Raw genomic sequence first — 16,380 nt, 5'->3', positions numbered from 1 at the left:
CCCAGTGTGTGTGTGTGCAAGTCACTTCAGCAAAGACCTCGAACACAACCTGAGGGAGTCATCATTTTATTTACTACAGCTGCACCAAACAACACATAATCCTCACTGTAGCGTCCTGCAGTGACACGTTGAGAGCTTGAACTCACTCACAACAACTTTACAAATAAACTGTTTCATTTTTTTTTTTGGTTTAAAAATCTGTTGTAAAAATCCTCAGTTACATTCAGAAGGAGTTGCAATGCAGCCGTTAGCACTACTGCTGGCCTTCTATGGCACGGAAGAAATCGCACCCACAGAGTGTCAAACGATCGAAAGTTTAATTACAAAAAAAACAATAACATCAACGAGTCATTTTTCAAGACACTTAAGGAGGAAACTGCGTTCTGACCCTGCGACCGACCGACCAGGACTCGGGCTGAGTCCCAGAAAATTTTGCAACGTGTTGGGGCCGTCAGGTCCGCGTAAGTTTGTCCGGGGGCATGAATCCTGAGTCTCCCAGAGTTCTGAGGGCCACCCTGCCGCTGGGGCGGATGGTGAGCCACGTGATGCTGCCGTTGTTTAAACCCATACGTAACCATCCCTCTGGAGGGAACTGCAGAGCCCTGAGAGGAGAGAGAGAGAGAGAAGGAAGCAGCTGAGGACGAGACTCCAGGAGCAGGTGTAGAGATATTTCATAAATAACTAGAAATGACTGAAATGGTACAAAAACTGCCCGTCAAGATTTTACATCCTTATCATAACTTACTATGTCTCTTTTAAACATATGAAAAGTACATAAAAATAAGATCAAGGCTTTCTGAAGCCCAATCTACGTAGAATCATGTCATTAAACTAATTTCCTTTCAGTATTTCATACTTTTTTATGTCTTAGTATTATTATTCATCTTCTCATCAAAGATGATTCAAAATCTAAATCCCATCCTCAGGACCTCTTTATGCTCTCTGTCCCAAACGCTTGGACAGAAACTGGGAAAAGTATTGGGTATTCTGCACCTTCGGCCTGGAACATGTTGCAGTGTGCCTTGAAAGTCAAGGAGCTGGTGACCTTAAATGACCTGGTTGCAAATTGTACAGGATGTCGATGTTTTGAGCTCGACAGCTTGAACTACTGACTTCCAGATTTGACTCAAGGATGTTTTAGTAAATCATATTTTAAAAGCTGACTTTAAATGGACTCTTGAGCTCATTACAAGATGGGGAACAATAAACTCTAAAGCACATATTCAATAAATAAATAAATGAAGAACAACCGCAGAAGAGTTTAAATACAACGGTCGGCAAAGCAAGAAGGCCACGGTCTAGTCTCAGCTGACTGATGACCTCATTGTCCAGCGGAAACACTAACCTGCAGACAAAATAGCGGATGACGTTGGCATGACACACGATGATCTCGTAGCTGTCCTCCTTCTGCTTGGGGTCGGCGCGGTGGATGTAGCGGCGGAAGGCTGCCTCGATGCGAGCTCCATCTTCGTGGTACTGCTGGAGGAGGGTAGAGAGGTTTAAAGGCCACTTTGTCACAGAGTCAATACATGATGCTGCAGTGCATTGTGGGGAATGTAGTAGGAGATTCCAAAATGAGGCCAACAGTGTGGAAGAGGACACACTGCTCTCTGATGCACCAACTTTAAGTAATTCACCTCACTACAGAGGTATTCAACAATGTGACGTTTCCACTGGTTGTTTTCAGGACTAATAATCCTGTTCTTGAAACTCACTTTTTCTTTGTTCCTCACTTTTCACTGGAGGAAGCGGGGTCGGTGGATTGACCAGGAAAGACGCAATCTGCAGCAAATGATGAACCACAAACAACCTTTACGCGGAGCTACTTGTTCCATCGTGTTTACCAAACCCTTTAGGGCCTGTGTCCACATGCAGCGCTCTTTGCTCGTTTTCCATACAAAACCAATATGATTCAGCGCTCCGCGTCAGCTGTTTTTTGTCGCTGCGCTCACAGCCTTATCAGTTGAAAACATGTTTTCAATTTTGGAAAAGGGCCGCGCTCTTCAATGTCACTTCTCCCTCACTGACCAATCAGAATCAAGAAGGGGCGGGACATACAACATCAAGCTTTGTCAACAACAATGGTGGGAGGAGACCAGAGTCTGACTCGTCTTTTCGAGGGAACGGTTTCCAGGTAGAGCTGCTGCTGGTGCCAGGACACGACTCTTTGTCATATGTCCTTAAATTAAAGCAAATATTAATCACCTATCTGAAACACACCTAACAGACATTACAGAGGGAAGCAGAAGTTAGCTTTTGTAACCTAGCAACAATAAGCGCTGGCCAGAAGCGCTCTGAAACGGAGGTCGTGAGTGATTCCAGTGCAAAAAGCGCCGTCTGTGGACACGGGCCGTTAAGTCTTTAAAGTCAAACATGATTTGTCAACTGATGGTGGGTTTATATGATTCAACAGAAACATTGATCCTTGGCGGGGTAACTTCTTTAACTGTTGGCCTCTTTCAGAAAGTCCTGAAACAATGCACTGACGTATTGTCTGATTTCCGCAGCTTTAGACCGGACCGCCTGCACAGACGGCTCTCAGAATGGTTATAGCATTTCTCACCACAGCATCGGGCTTCCAGTGAGTGACCGGAGGAACTGGCTCGATGGGTGCACCCTCTCTCAGCAAATCACAGCGCAGCAGCTCCACTCCTGGACCCGTACGAGATCGGAGACAAGAACAAAATGTTAATATCCACTTTGTCAGAATGTCTGCATCAGCTAGACCTACGAGTAAAGTACGTTTCTAAACTGGAGGAGGTGAAAGACAAAGACAAACAGAAAGAGTTCAAGTTTCATGCGTCCACTACCTGTGAGGTGTTTGCTGATGATGTTCGCTGTCTCTGTGGCTCTGGCCATGCTCGAGTGGACCAGAACATCGTACTTCAGCCCCAACGCGGCCAACCGCTGACCCGTCAGCTCGGCCTGCTCACGACCTGGAGACGAGGACACAGTGGACATTGTGACAAATACACGCCATCACCTCACCTCGCTCAAACTGAAATGACTCTTCAAATTGTGTTTGACGTAAAGTGAACAAAGACCTAACGGCGTGAGGATCCTCTCCTTGTCGTTGCTCCCGCTCAGGTTGTACTGAGAGTGCCTGATGAGGAGGATGTTCCGTGTAGCTTTGGGTTTGCCATTGTCCTGCTCCGAGCTGGGGTCTTCGGCCGCGTTGTCTTTCTTCTTCCCGTTGGTCAGTGCAGACGGGTCTCTCCTGAACACGGTTAAGACTCTCAGATTAAAAGAGGCTTTGTCTCACATGGTTAACTTTAGGAGTAATGCCCGGGCTGACTAAGCTACGATTAGGATGACCCATGGGACGGCAGAGTCTGATCTCTGACCTCGTTTATCAGAAGTCGATTTTAAAACAGTGGAAAGACAAAAGAGGCCCCTACTCTACTTTTAGAAAAGATGTTATCTGAAGCAGGCTGAAATCTACTAAACAAGCTGTGACATGGCTGGTGGGGGGAGGGGGGGGGGGCAGTGGAGAATACAGGACAGGGACTTAAGTGAGGTGTGTGTGTGTGTGTGTGGTAGATATGTACACAGATTGGTTGACAGGTGTTTGACAATGAAAACAAGTCAGTTTGTTCAACAGGTGATTTCATCTGCTCAATAAAAACATCTCTTCTCTGAATCATCAGTAAGATTAATGCTAAATGGACTTGAACTTGTTTAGCGCTTCTCTAGTCTTCTGACTGCTCAAAGAGTTTTCACACAGCTCACACCTACACATTCACACTGATGGTAGAGGCTGCTGAGTAAAGAGTCCATCAGTATTAACTCATCCATTCATACACTGATGGTAGAGGCTGCTGAGTAAAGAATCCATCAGTATTAACTCATCCATTCATACACATTCACACACTGATGGTAGAGGCTGCTGAGTAAAGAGTCCATCAGTATTAACTCATCCATTCATACACATTCACACACTGATGGTAGAGGCTGCTGAGTAAAGAGTCCATCAGTATTAACTCATCCATTCATACACCGCCTCTGAAGCAGCAGGAGCAACTTGGGGTTTAGTGTCTTACCTAAGGACACATCGAACATGTGGCTGCAGGAGCTGGGGATCAAACCCTCGACCTTTAGGTTGAGAGACGACCATACTAAGACACAGCCGCCCCAAATGGTGTACTAGTTGTCAGAACTAAATTGATTTGGCACAACAGACAAACATCGGCTCATGTCACATTATTTGCAGATGTCTGTCAACAGTGCCAATATCGCCTGATACCAAATCGATGCATCCCTCATACATTTATATATTGATAGATGAATGTCTATGTGTGTTTCCTCTTGGGGTTTAACTGTATAAAAGTGTCATCCTGTTGCCACTCTTAAATACTGTAAACCAAGTTATTTGTTGTGTTAAAAAGACTGTAAGTAAGACATAAATAAATAACTTAATTCTATAAAAAATATAAAGATCAACACGTCCTAATCCTGTAATATCCCTCCTCTGTGGATGTCCTGCTTCTGAATGGATGAATATTTGACAGAGATTTGTCCTGGTGAATCAAAGTGGACTGTGAAGGTAATGACACTAACACGTACTTGTCCCAGTTGAAGTCCCAGCTGTGTCCTGTCGGGGCCGGTGTGTGGCTGCCGGGGCTCCACGCCGGCTGCGCAGCTTGCAGCACGGTGAACCTCGACCACCGACCGCTCGGCTCCCCGAAACATCCCCGAGAATCAGCGGCGGCGGCGGCAGCAAACACGAGTGCGGCAGAGCCTCCAGCTAAGCCACAAATCAGTCTCAAAGTCCTCCTGGACGACATGTCTGCGACACGCCGAGGAAACTAAAAGTACGGCTAGCTAATTAGCTTCAATGATTCACCGTTGTTATCAAAGCGTAAAGCTCCCTAACCTCACAAATGTTTATCTTCCTTTAGTCAGACGGTGTTGAAAACAGATTACACCTGCCGCAGAGTTAACACACACACACACACACACACCTGAAGCGGCACAAATATCCTCCGGGCGGTGTCTCTCTTAGGTGGACACTAAAACCCGAGTCGGCCCCATCATGCTCAGCACAAGCTAATCCAAGCAATTTCCTACAAACATTACGGTGGCCCGCACAGGACAAACCAAACGGAGTTCGCGTTTTTTTTATTTATAATTCTGACATTTGCCACTTGAGGGCGCTCCAACCCTTCAATGCAGTGGTGTAGTGCAACTTATTTTTCACTCTCCAAAGGGTAAAGATAAAGATAAACTTTATTGATCCCCATGGGGGAAATGTTTGCATTACAGCAGCTCCAGAAAACAGGGGACGGGAATATAATTATTAAAAATAAAAATAGAAGTTACAAATCAAATCAAACATATTTACATCAGTTAAATAAAAAAATACAATAATAGAAAATTACACGGTATGTACACTTCCACTTGTGGAAAGGGTTATTGTTATTAAAAACACACACAGTGTGTAGCATTATTGAAATGAGTCATGAGGTGGTGATGCTGTTAAAGAGTCTGATTAAACAGTCTGACGGCAGATGGGATGAACAACCTGCGGTAGCGCTGTCTTGCAGGGTGGGTGTCTCAGTGGGTATACCCACTTCTTAATATCCTCTGATTCATACCAATGACTAATTGACAATATTTAGTAGTATGCTAGATGTTTTTTCTTCCTTGAATGGTAAAGGAATAACCCTCCCTACTCTGTCTCTAATTGGCTAGTACGCAACTAAATATGCAAGAGTAGTCTTACATGTCACTGTTTATAACAGAGGCCATTTATACTCTGTTGGACAAGTCACTTAAAAAACATTTGGGAAGGGGGGGGAATTAGAGTACAGTATACCCACTTCTTCAGACATCACTACACCACTGCTTAAATCCACACTAGAAAGTACAGGGAATAATAATAACCAAAGACTTTAAATAATGAAGGAGTGACTTGAAATGTTTTGTTTTAAAGGCCCTTGTGACTCAGTTTTACTTGCAATACTTCTTCCTGACAACAAATACCAGAAAACTTTAAATAAGAGTCCATCCCAATTTAAGGCCCAGTCCCTTTTATTAGCCTGGTGTAATCTGTTCCTGCAGGGGGCTCTGGAGGATCATCAGCAGCAGTCTCCATGCTGGAAATCCTGTCTCAGTCTAACTTTCAGTCAACCTAACAGCTGAGAGCTGGAGCTGAGGCGGGTTTTAAACCTCTTGATGAACCGTTACATTGCGCCCACCTGTCACCCCCCGTACAGTGTGTGCAAGTGATGATAATTGTTAATCAGACCTATTTTTTTTTTTTGTAACAGGCTGTAAACATTTTAATTTACGCTGTAAAAACAGCTTTTCTGCCAGCCATGTGTGACTTCTGGTGTTCTTGGAGCCAGCCTCAAGTGGACACTCCATGAACTGCAGGATTTTGCTCTTCTGCACTGGCTTCATTTTTCAAGACCGCAGGTTGCCGCTTGTGATGAACTCTTGTTTGAGGGGCCCCTGTACATTTTTGCCCGGGGTCTACACAGGCTCTAGAATCGCCACTGCCTCCATATAGGACATATGAACTAATTTTAGCAACTTAAATGTAATAGATGCCTTAAGATGCACACCAACTATACCGAAACATACTAATACATATTTTTTAAAAGTAACTCAAATGTTGTAGCATTAAAAAAAAAAAAACTTGAAAATCTTTTTTTCAATCTTTAAAAAATGTGGATAAAGGAAGAGCCTCGAGACTCTCTGAATGACTTCAATTTTACATTTATTAAAGCCCCCAAATTAAGTTTAATTTTAAATATTGTATTTCCATTGATTTCATTTTGATTCATTTCGAAATATAATGTATTCTTGTATCGTTGTTTTATGTTTTTTTGTGTTATTTTGTCTTCTAAATATGCTGCTTGGAGTAATTAATGAAAGGTTCAACTGTTTTAAAGTATGTTTGTTTAATGGAAAATGCTGAATGCAAATAAAAAAAACAATACCAAACATAGAGGTGAATGTGCTTAATTGTTTGGTCGTGTGTTTGCACGTTTAAGCATAAATAATGATAAAGTGAAAGATTGTAGATCTTTGCTCTCTCTGAACCTGTCCATCCACAGCAGAGCAGCTCAGCTTCAAACACCTTTAACACTATCATTGATCGAGTCTGTATGAGCGAGGTAGGTGTGTAGGCATTTTAGAAATCTCCTGTTGAAAAAGCGATCAAATATAAAAGCTGTCACCAGTATTGGATTGTCTGCCTCCGATCACTCCCTGGTGGAGCCCCTCGCAGACTCTGCTCCATGGATGTGTTATAGGACGTCTTATAGAAGCTCTGCTCAGAGGCTCCACCTTTCCGAGCGGTTCAGTGACCTCACCAGTGGGCAGGATTTCCAGACTCTCTCTCTCTCTCTCTCTCTCTCTCTCTCTCTCTCTCTCTCTCTCTCTCTCTCTCTCTCCCTCTCAGAGAGCTCCGTGTGTTCCTGCTTCTATCCCAGGATCTATGCGGCTCCAGCGACAGCAAAGACGGACTGGTGATTGTAGCCAAAAGAAACGCCTTGCTCCTGCAACACTGGATCTTTTTTTCTACATGCGCCTCCAATCGGAATAAATAACTGAGGAATGTGGAAATTACAGAATGCCCAACAGCGCTGGAAAGAGATTTAAACCCACCAAATACATCCCGGTGTCCACTGCTGCCACACTCCTGGTGGGATCGACCACTTTATTTTTCGTTTTCACGTAAGTTTGCTCCGGTTCTTCTTCTCTCTCTCTCTGGTTCGCTGCATTGCCGGTGTTTTGACACACCGTGTGTGTCTACAGATTACACAGGCTGGAGTGGATTTGCAGCCTGAAGTTTGCACGGGTGGGTTCAGTCACTTGTGTGGAATAAGGTGGTGTTATAGTAACACGTACATCTATCCCGAAGGAGAACCTTGTTGCAGTAATGGGTTTGCGCGTCAGCCTCAGATTAAGCATTCAGCCATTATAACTGCAAGGCAAACTTCATTAAAACCGTGCAAGTTGTGCAAGAGCAGCGCTGGGATCACTGCTGGAGACCTCTAGTGTAGGCCTGGATACTCTCTGTGCCACAGGGAGTCATTCCCGCACACTGGGGCCGGGATAGTTCCAGGGTCACAACCTTTCAACAAGGCTTATAATCGTCCTAAAGTTACAGAGGCCCCACATAGGTGCCATGGACTCTACCACCATGTCTCACCTTTTGGATAAACAATCATCAAGTGCTCCTCTGGAAGAAATAAGGTTGGACAACCTCATAGGGCTGGTAAATATATCGAGTCTTCAAGATATAGGGTATCAATGTACTTTCAAACGAGATACAACAAGGTACTGATAGGAGGTGATAACGTTTAAATCCATAAAGTTTCAATCTTCTGCAGAGCTGCCAGTTCTCTTGTTTCTACTCTCACAGTCCGCCTCTCTTCACCTGCTCCTCATCTCTCCCTCTCTCAGTGAAACTCAAAGAAACACCTGAGTAACTAAAAACTCAGCTGTTTGTATTTTGTTATTCAGGATAGGAACTTTTGTATCTATTTAATTTAATTCAAGGAGCTAACAGGAAGTTTATTATCGTGTACATGTTGACATTGTGTTGCTTGCTGTTAATAGACGTGTCTGTGTGATGTTTGGCATTCAGCTCATGTGGATTTGACTGAGAACTGATTTTGATTTTATGTCTTTAGAGTAGATTTATATCGTGTATCGTTATCAGCTAAAAAATATGGAGATGTGATTATTGCTCCATATCACCCAGCCCTAGCTCTCATCAAGGCAAACATGTTTCTACTCTCTCTAAGGCAGGCTTTAATCCAGTCCAGGTGCTCTGACAAGCAGGTGTCAGTGGTTCAGTCAGGATGATTACACAGCTTATCAGCCCCCCCCATGTAAGACGTTTCATCCCCAGGTCACTCTGTCTAAAGAGAGATGAAGTAACAGTGCAGAGCTGTAGAGGGGCGGTCTGAATCATCAGACCCTCGGGTGAATGGATCATCAGTGAAATGAAACCATGTCAACCTCTCTTCTGTGACTCTGAGTGCAGGAGTTGTTTTGGCGACCTCTGACCTGGATTGAGGAACCTTTAGGAACAGACTCTCCACTCTTTGGCTGATTCATTTTCATCTTTCTAGGTTTAGAACTGCTGAACCGATTTTCTCCTCCCTCGTTATGTTTAACAATATTTTATAGATGTAATGTCTCGTTGGCTAATCGGACATGACTGTCTGCATAATAAGAGATTTCTTTCTTTTTAAGGAAATATTCACTTTGAGTATTTTAAAACCAGGGCCGACCTACACAGGGTTGTGAGCGGCACCTGATCACAGTTGGTCCATTGAAAGTGCTCAAATTGTGATTCTGAGTGTCTAACAGTGTCATAGAAAGGATCCCTACAGCTGTTTCATCGCTCTATTTAAATCTATCCCTAAATCCCCATTTAGGGATCAAGATCAAGTCAAGACCAAGACCAAGACTAAGACCAAGACAGGACGAGACAAGACCAGAAATATGACAGAAAAATCATCATCTTAGTGTAGGGGGCGTGTCACTCACTTAGACCACAACGCCTGGAAGGTTGCGGCCGTAAACGGGGGATAAAAATCAAACTATGAATGAATTTCAAGTTTTTTTGTTGTTTTAGAAAGAGGGGTTTACCTTCTAATCACAGTGATGACGTGGAAAGATCAGTGGTGGTCTTGATTTAAAATACAGAGTCCACCCAGTCTGAGAAGAGACAGAGACCTCCAAAAAGTGGTCTGGAGACCGCTGTTGGATTTTTTTATTTTAATTTGGGTTGTTATAGGACCCCGGTGTTTAAATGGTACACAATAAAACACCAACTAACTAACTGGTGGAGGCAGCTTTACTCCTTTGTTCTCACATGTTCTGCAAGCTTAAATGACTGTGTGCATCAATGAAGTCAGGTGGAGAAGGTTTTTCTATCTTTTTGCCACTTCAAAAATGTTTGAAAACGGGCCAGATTAGATCAAAACTGCCCCTCCAACTATCAGCTGTTGTGTACCTAAGGTGGTGTGTTTTGTTGCCCTGTATTTGAACGATGCAGATGCTGAATGTGTTCTTTCTGCTTGTGTGAGACAAATGCAGGAAAACACAGAAAATGTTTGATCTGCCCCCCCCCCTGAGTGGTCTCAGGTCAGCGACTGAGACTGAAGGGAACATGTGGTGTTCGTGGGCTGTGTTGGTGAGTTGGATTGTAGCTTTAAAAAAAAAAACCCACAGCACTCCTCGGCCGTCTCTCTGGGGGGGTTTGCATAAACAAATGGCCTGATTTGCACGTCCTGATGGAGAATGCATGTGTTGTGATTTCAAGACATTTTCCCTTTCAGACATTTTCTTTGCATATGGAGGAAGTCAGAATTTCTGCCGCCTAGAGCGTTTTTTTTTGTTTGTTGATGTTGTTGTTGCTGGGGCTCACTTCAATGTACACATTAAGGTTCAGCCCCCAGCAGATGGTTCATGGGTGAGGATTAAGACTTTACTCTGTTGCTCCTTCATTTCACTGTAAAAGGTCCAGAGGATTGAGTAGCGTATAATGGAACCCCCCCGGGGAGCTGTGCATGACCAAACTAGGCCACGTTTGGCACACACACACACACACACACACACACACACACACATACACACAGAGTCCATTATGTTGAACCTGCAGTCTTGCATTGTCTTTGGCTGCACGGCAAAGCTACACATTTACATCACAAGCCACATAACAGTTGGTCTGATACCTTTTATCTCAAATTTGCAACAAGTGAACACAAGTAGAAGCCCTATTTGTGCAGCAGCAACTTTGTTTAGAACGCACAGACGTAGACATGTAAGGGTTAAACCTAAAGCGCTATACTCGTCCATCATGAACACTCAAGTTCGGCGGATTGCCAGGGACAGGGATCTTTTTTTATTCCTTGGCTGCGGTGTGTTAAAGGTCTCACTGATGCCAGCAGGCCACTTGGTGTCATACAGGCAATCGAGGATGAGTCCTGGCTCACACACACACACACACACACACACACACACACACACACACACACACACACACACACACACACACACGCACCCTGTCCACGATGTGTTACTGTGTTGGCTAACTGATGCCTGACAGTTTGTGTTTCCCACAGAGATTGAATTAGAACACATTAGTACATAATTATTTATATCTCCACAGCATGACCGCGACTCATTGTAAAAAATACAGATGACAAATGAAGCTTTTAGTCATGGGTAAACTGTCATAATATCATCCGGGCCTTATCTGGCTCTGTAACCAGATTCTGTTATAGCCTACATCTCGTCTAAATTAGCCCCAGCGCTGAAAAAGATTTCTCCCTCTCCATTGAGTAAAACCTCAGAATGGCTTCATCACTGCCCTTGACTGTATGCCAGATGAATAACCTGTTTAGGAAACTGATCTGCCACGCTTGCCATTATCATTTGTAGCCATGCTAATAGTTCATACTTTGGAGTAGGTATGGATAAATGTGTGGAAAACATCAATTGGTCATCTAGAGAAAGGCCCGTGTTCAGCAGTTTTGGCTGAGTGGAGGTGAATTATGAGAGAGGCAGTGAGTGTATCACCAGGCTGAGCGCAGCGCTGTCCATGGAAACAGGAATCTAATCTTCAGCTTCCACATCTGTTTCCTCCTTTTCACTGTACGTCCATTCAATCAGACTTCATTCAGCGCGCCCTGAATGAAGTCTGAATGGGTTGTTGTGCTTCACTCAGAGGTTCCTGCAGGAGGTTTTTTTTCTAGGTGTTTTCCAGTGAGAGTATGCAGATGTTGAAATATGGGTGAGGCAAAACAAGTGCGCCAGTCAAACATTCTTGGTTATGTATTTTCTGATCTCTCAGTTGGCACCACTCTGAGTATCAGAAGCATTATGGTTTCTATTTGTAGTCCATGCAGTATCACCCAAAAGCATTTTAGCAGGCACTGGATATACAGTATATGTTCAACAGTGAATCACTTTGTCGTGGGATTCAGGATCCTATCAGCAGCCATATCACCACCTTTATTAAAAGCTGACCTTTTATGCTGATCCCCATTTTAAAAAAGTAAAAGTATGTTGGAGTAATCCCCGTATAAGTCTGCAGGGGGCGCTAAACAGCTTGTGCAAATCACAAAATAGTTCTCCGATATGAAACAAAGAATTTCACAAGGCGGCCTCAGAGGCTCTCTTCTCCCAGCACTGGAGAGCAGCCCTCCCCTGGCAGCCCTGCAGCGTTCTGCCCGCCGGAAGGCTTCCTAAGAGCTGGTCAATAAGAAGAAAGTGGGCAAGTGGGGAGGGGGCCCTTAAAGAGACAGAGACCTCTTTCTGGTCACCTGTCCTCTCTGCGGTAACTCGTCCTCTCTGTGCTCACCTGTCCTGTCCTTGGTCACTCACCCTCTATGTGGTCGTCTGTCCTCTCTGTGGTCACCTATCCTCTTTGAGGTCACTCGTCCTCTCTGTGGTCACCTATCCTCTTTGAGGTCACTCGTCCTCTCTGTGGTCACTCGTCCTCTCTGTGGTCACTTGTCCTCTCTGTGGTTACTCGTCCTCTCTGTGGTAACTCGTCCTCTCTGTGGTAACTCATCCTCTCTGAGGTCACTCGTCCTCTTTGTGGTCACCTGTCCTCTCTGCGGTAACTCGTCCTCTCTGAGGTCACTCGTCCTCTCTGTGGTCCCTCGTCCTGTCTGTGGTCACTCGCCCTCTCTGAGGTCACTCGTCCTCTCTGTGGTCCCTCGCCCTCTCTGAGGTCACTCGTCCTCTCTGTGGTCCCTCGTCCTGTCTGTGGTCACTTGCCCTCTCTGTGGTCACTCGTCCTGTCTGTGGTAACTCGTCCTCTCTGTGGTCACTCGTCCTCTTTGTGGTCACCTGTCCTCTCTGTGGTAACTCGTCCTCTCTGTGGTCACTCGTCCTCTTTGTGGTAACTTGTCCTCTCTGTGGTCAGTCGTCCTCTCTGTGGTCAGTCGTCCTCTCTGTGGTAACTCGTTCTCTCTGTGGTCACTCGTCCTCTCTGTGGTCACTCGTCCTCTCTGTGGTCACTCGTCCTCTCTGTGGTAACTCGTCCTCTCTGTGGTCACTCGTCCTCTTTGAGGTCACCTGTCCTCTCTGCGGTAACTCATCCTCTCTGAGGTCACTCGTCCTCTCTGTGGTCACTCGTCCTCTCTGTGGTCAGTCGTCCTCTCTGTGGTAACTCGTCCTCTCTGTGGTCACTCGTCCTCTTAGTGGTCACCTGTCCTCTCTGCGGTAACTCGTCCTCTCTGAGGTCACTCGTCCTCTCTGTGGTCCCTGGGTCCTGTCTGTGGTCACTCGCCCTCTCTGTGGTCACTCGTCCTCTCTGTGGTCACTCGTCCTCTCTGTGGTCGTCTGTCCTCTCTGTGGTCAGTCGTCCTCTCTGTGGTCAGTCGTCCTCTCTGTGGTAACTCATCCTCTCTGTGGTCACTCGTCCTCTTTGTGGTCACCTGTCCTCTCTGCGGTAACTCGTCCTCTCTGAGGTCACTCGTCCTCTCTGTGGTCAGTCGTCCTCTCTGTGGTCACTCGTCCTCTCTGTGGTCAGTCGTCCTCTCTGTGGTAACTCGTCCTCTCTGTGGTCACTCGTCCTCTTTGTGGTCACCTGTCCTCTCTGCGGTAACTCGTCCTCTCTGTGGTCCCTGGGTCCTGTCTGTGGTCACTCGCCCTCTATGTGGTCACCTGTCCTCTTTGAGGTCACTCATCCTCTATGTGGTCACTCGTCCTCTCTGTGGTCATCTGTCCTCTTTGAGGTCACTCGTCCTCTCTGTGGTCACTCGTCCTCTCTGTGGTCGTCTGTCCTCTCTGTGGTCACTCGTCCTCTCTGTGGTCACTCGTCCTCTCTGTGGTCACTCGTCCTCTCTGTGGTCGCTCGTCCTGTCTATGGTCACTCGTCCTCTCTGTGGTCGCTCGTCCTGTCTGTGGTCACTCGTCCTCTCTGTGGTCACTTGTCCTCTCTGTGGTCGTCTGTCCTCTCTGTGGTCACTCGTCCTCTCTGTGGTCACTCGTCCTCTCTGTGGTCGTCTGTCCTCTCTCTTCTCTGCTGAATAAAACATGCTTGAAATAGAGAGATTGAAATCCCTAACACATCATTGAATGTTTGTCATTGAGTCTTACTCGTGTCCTGTGTGTGTGTATGTATGCTGAACCTGAGCCGCTGTCCTCTCTCTCTCTTTGTGAAGTGGTTTAGTAAACAGGCTTGTAACCATTAATGCTTCACTGCTTCATATTAATGTCCATTAGAGCCGCTGTAACTCCCTCCAGTGTGGTGGTGGCGGCTTGGAGGCATGCTGTGTTTGACAGAAAATGAATTGTTGGTGACCTCCATGTTGACTGCCTGATTTAAATAATGCTCATTTTACTCTGGTGTGTTAAGTCTATTTAGATTCCAAGTTTGAGATGTCATAGAGAGCTTTTCAAAGGGAGGGAATTACAGATTGGGATGTTATTAATATGCTCTATGGTGGTTCTATCAGTGTCTAGAACAGTGCTGTGTGACATGCTCACACAACCTTAAATACCAAGTACGCTTAAGGTAAGAAAGTTGCAAATTGCAGCTCTTAGGGCAAACTCATCAGTATTCACCTCTTCCTGCCTGTAAAACATTTGCTGAAATATTCTGCCCTCACACACTCCGCTCAGGTGGATAAGCAGCTCCCCTGTCCTCGCGGCAAACGGAGGATGAACTTTCATTATCACGACCAAAACTACCAAAACAAGCTCACCTGCATTGGCCAAATATCCCCCCCCCTGGCTTTTTGGTGGTATTTTGATCACTGGGCTTTAAACCAGCTGCAGGTCGTGTGGTGTGGCGAGCTTTGTCAGATAAGATAACGATGTCATTTCCTCTGTGGGTCCTCGTCCATCAGCACCTTGGAAACGGAGAGGCTGGAGATTGACAGATGCAGTACAGGGTTGTGTCACTTTTTTCAGCAGCTACTTGAGGTGACAGGAAATACTAAATGTATTTCACGTTGAACTCGTGCAGAAGACAAGGCCACAGTTATAAATAGACCTGATGTTTGTTTCTTCTTCTTCTGATGTATTATTGTCTCGTTTATTTTGAGGACACATTTTTTTAGAGTGTGGTGGTTTCTGGTTAATTTTCACTGGTCTATGGTTTACCACAAGGCATGCTTCCAACCTGTGGGATCATTACAGGCTCTGGAACGCCTTACAGCCTTAACGGATAATCTCTGTTTATTTTCCCCTGGCGTGTGTCCCATAAATGAAGCTACTTTGGCCTATAAATGTGATTTGTTGAAGAATTTCAGGGTGACAAATTCTTGCATATTGAGGGAACAACAGAAAGTATATGATGCTAAACTGTATAGGTCTCCTCCATTTTTTTCAAAGAAACATGAGTGTGTATGAATCATTTCTCAATCTGATCTAACAAATAAACACAGAGAAAAGTCACCTGGAATCAGATTAACGCAAACCCATGTAGCTCTGCAGCCGCAGGATGTAGCAGCCAAAAATATTTGTATATATGTCTATATATTTGGGGTGCTGGTTTAGTTCAGTTAGTAGAGCAGACGCCCATGAAGGCACCCAGAGGTGAAGTTCTCATTGCAATGGTCATAGGTTGGACTCCCGGCCAGTGGCCACATTTTACAGCCATCTTTATTCCTTCCCCTTGTTAAAATTCTGGGTTGAAACCAATATGCAAACACAGCAGGTAATATTCAGGGAAATTTAGTGGTGGTGGTGGTGGGGGGAAGAGAGAGCTACCATAATGCTCTATTACCTGGATGTAAAATGAACAGCAGTTTGGTTTGGCTGTATTTTGAGCTAGAAATTGGAGATAAGGTTGTAAGTAGGCTGTGTCAGGTTAAACTATTAACCTGCAAGGAGGACTGGAGGCTAGCGGTGCTAGCACTGCTAACGTTAGCCACATTTACACGTTGAGGCTATGCTCCCACGTTTAGCCATGGTCAATAAATTGTGTCAGTTTCCCAACTTTAGCTAGTCAACTAGCCTGTTTAACAGAAGCCTTTAACAGTGTTTCACCAACTTTGAAATTAGCCACTACAAAAACACCAGCATGGCTTTTAATTTTTAAGTTGAGGATGTTATTTCTATGGTTTCAATTTCTTGAAATGATAAGTCATCCACATCTATTGGCTCAATAGAAAAGTACTGTTTTGTCATTTTTATGATGTAAACTTAGGTGGCGTTAGTTTGAGCTTGTTGCTAAACCTCCTTAGAAAAGTTGAGTCTTTGTTGTACTCATGGTAAAGATGCTAATGGAAATCCGTCTTCCTGGATGGGCTCTGTTGATGACTTGAAAATGTCTAAATAGTTAAAGTCTCATTTCCAGCCGTGGAAACATCACGAGAGCTCAACGTGTCTGTTTCTGTACTCCATCAATCAAACAGAATATTTTTAGCCGCTGTCTGTTTGACAGTGATGTGC

At 44.9% G+C, this 16,380-nt stretch overlaps 2 protein-coding genes across 7 annotated transcripts in view; one reads left to right on the top strand and one right to left on the bottom strand.

The window, feature by feature from the left end:
• Positions 1–50: 50 nt before the first annotated feature.
• pgam5 (PGAM family member 5, serine/threonine protein phosphatase, mitochondrial) lies at positions 51–5,068 on the bottom strand. 4 transcript variants are annotated; one of them, XM_061037334.1, is made up of 6 exons: positions 4,564–5,068; positions 3,045–3,217; positions 2,811–2,936; positions 2,564–2,652; positions 1,346–1,479; positions 51–602 (listed from the first exon to the last, which is right to left on the bottom strand). In XM_061037334.1, exons 1-6 carry the CDS (start codon positions 4,782–4,784, stop codon positions 452–454), a joined length of 894 nt encoding a protein of 297 aa, XP_060893317.1. In that variant the 5' UTR covers positions 4,785–5,068; the 3' UTR covers positions 51–451. The 4 variants fall into 4 exon arrangements, with proteins under 4 accessions (XP_060893317.1, XP_060893318.1, XP_060893315.1 ...); XM_061037335.1 differs by having other exon boundaries at positions 1,346–1,476; XM_061037332.1 differs by having other exon boundaries at positions 2,564–2,659; positions 2,812–2,936.
• A 2,322-nt stretch (positions 5,069–7,390) lies between these two features.
• zdhhc8b (zinc finger DHHC-type palmitoyltransferase 8b) overlaps positions 7,391–16,380 on the top strand; it is an 81,979-nt gene continuing 72,989 nt past the window's right edge. For all 3 annotated transcript variants that reach the window (XM_061037323.1, XM_061037322.1, XM_061037324.1), the window contains exon 1: positions 7,391–7,683. In XM_061037323.1, coding sequence (XP_060893306.1) covers positions 7,580–7,683 — 104 coding nt within the window. In that variant the 5' untranslated portion in view covers positions 7,391–7,579. The remainder of the gene's footprint in view (positions 7,684–16,380) is intronic.

Source organism: Labrus mixtus, chromosome 5 (assembly GCF_963584025.1).
Source record: "Labrus mixtus chromosome 5, fLabMix1.1, whole genome shotgun sequence".
NCBI lineage: Eukaryota > Metazoa > Chordata > Actinopteri > Labriformes > Labridae > Labrus > Labrus mixtus.
Note: the sequence above shows the minus strand (reverse complement) of the source record. Positions and strands in the feature narration are given on the sequence as shown.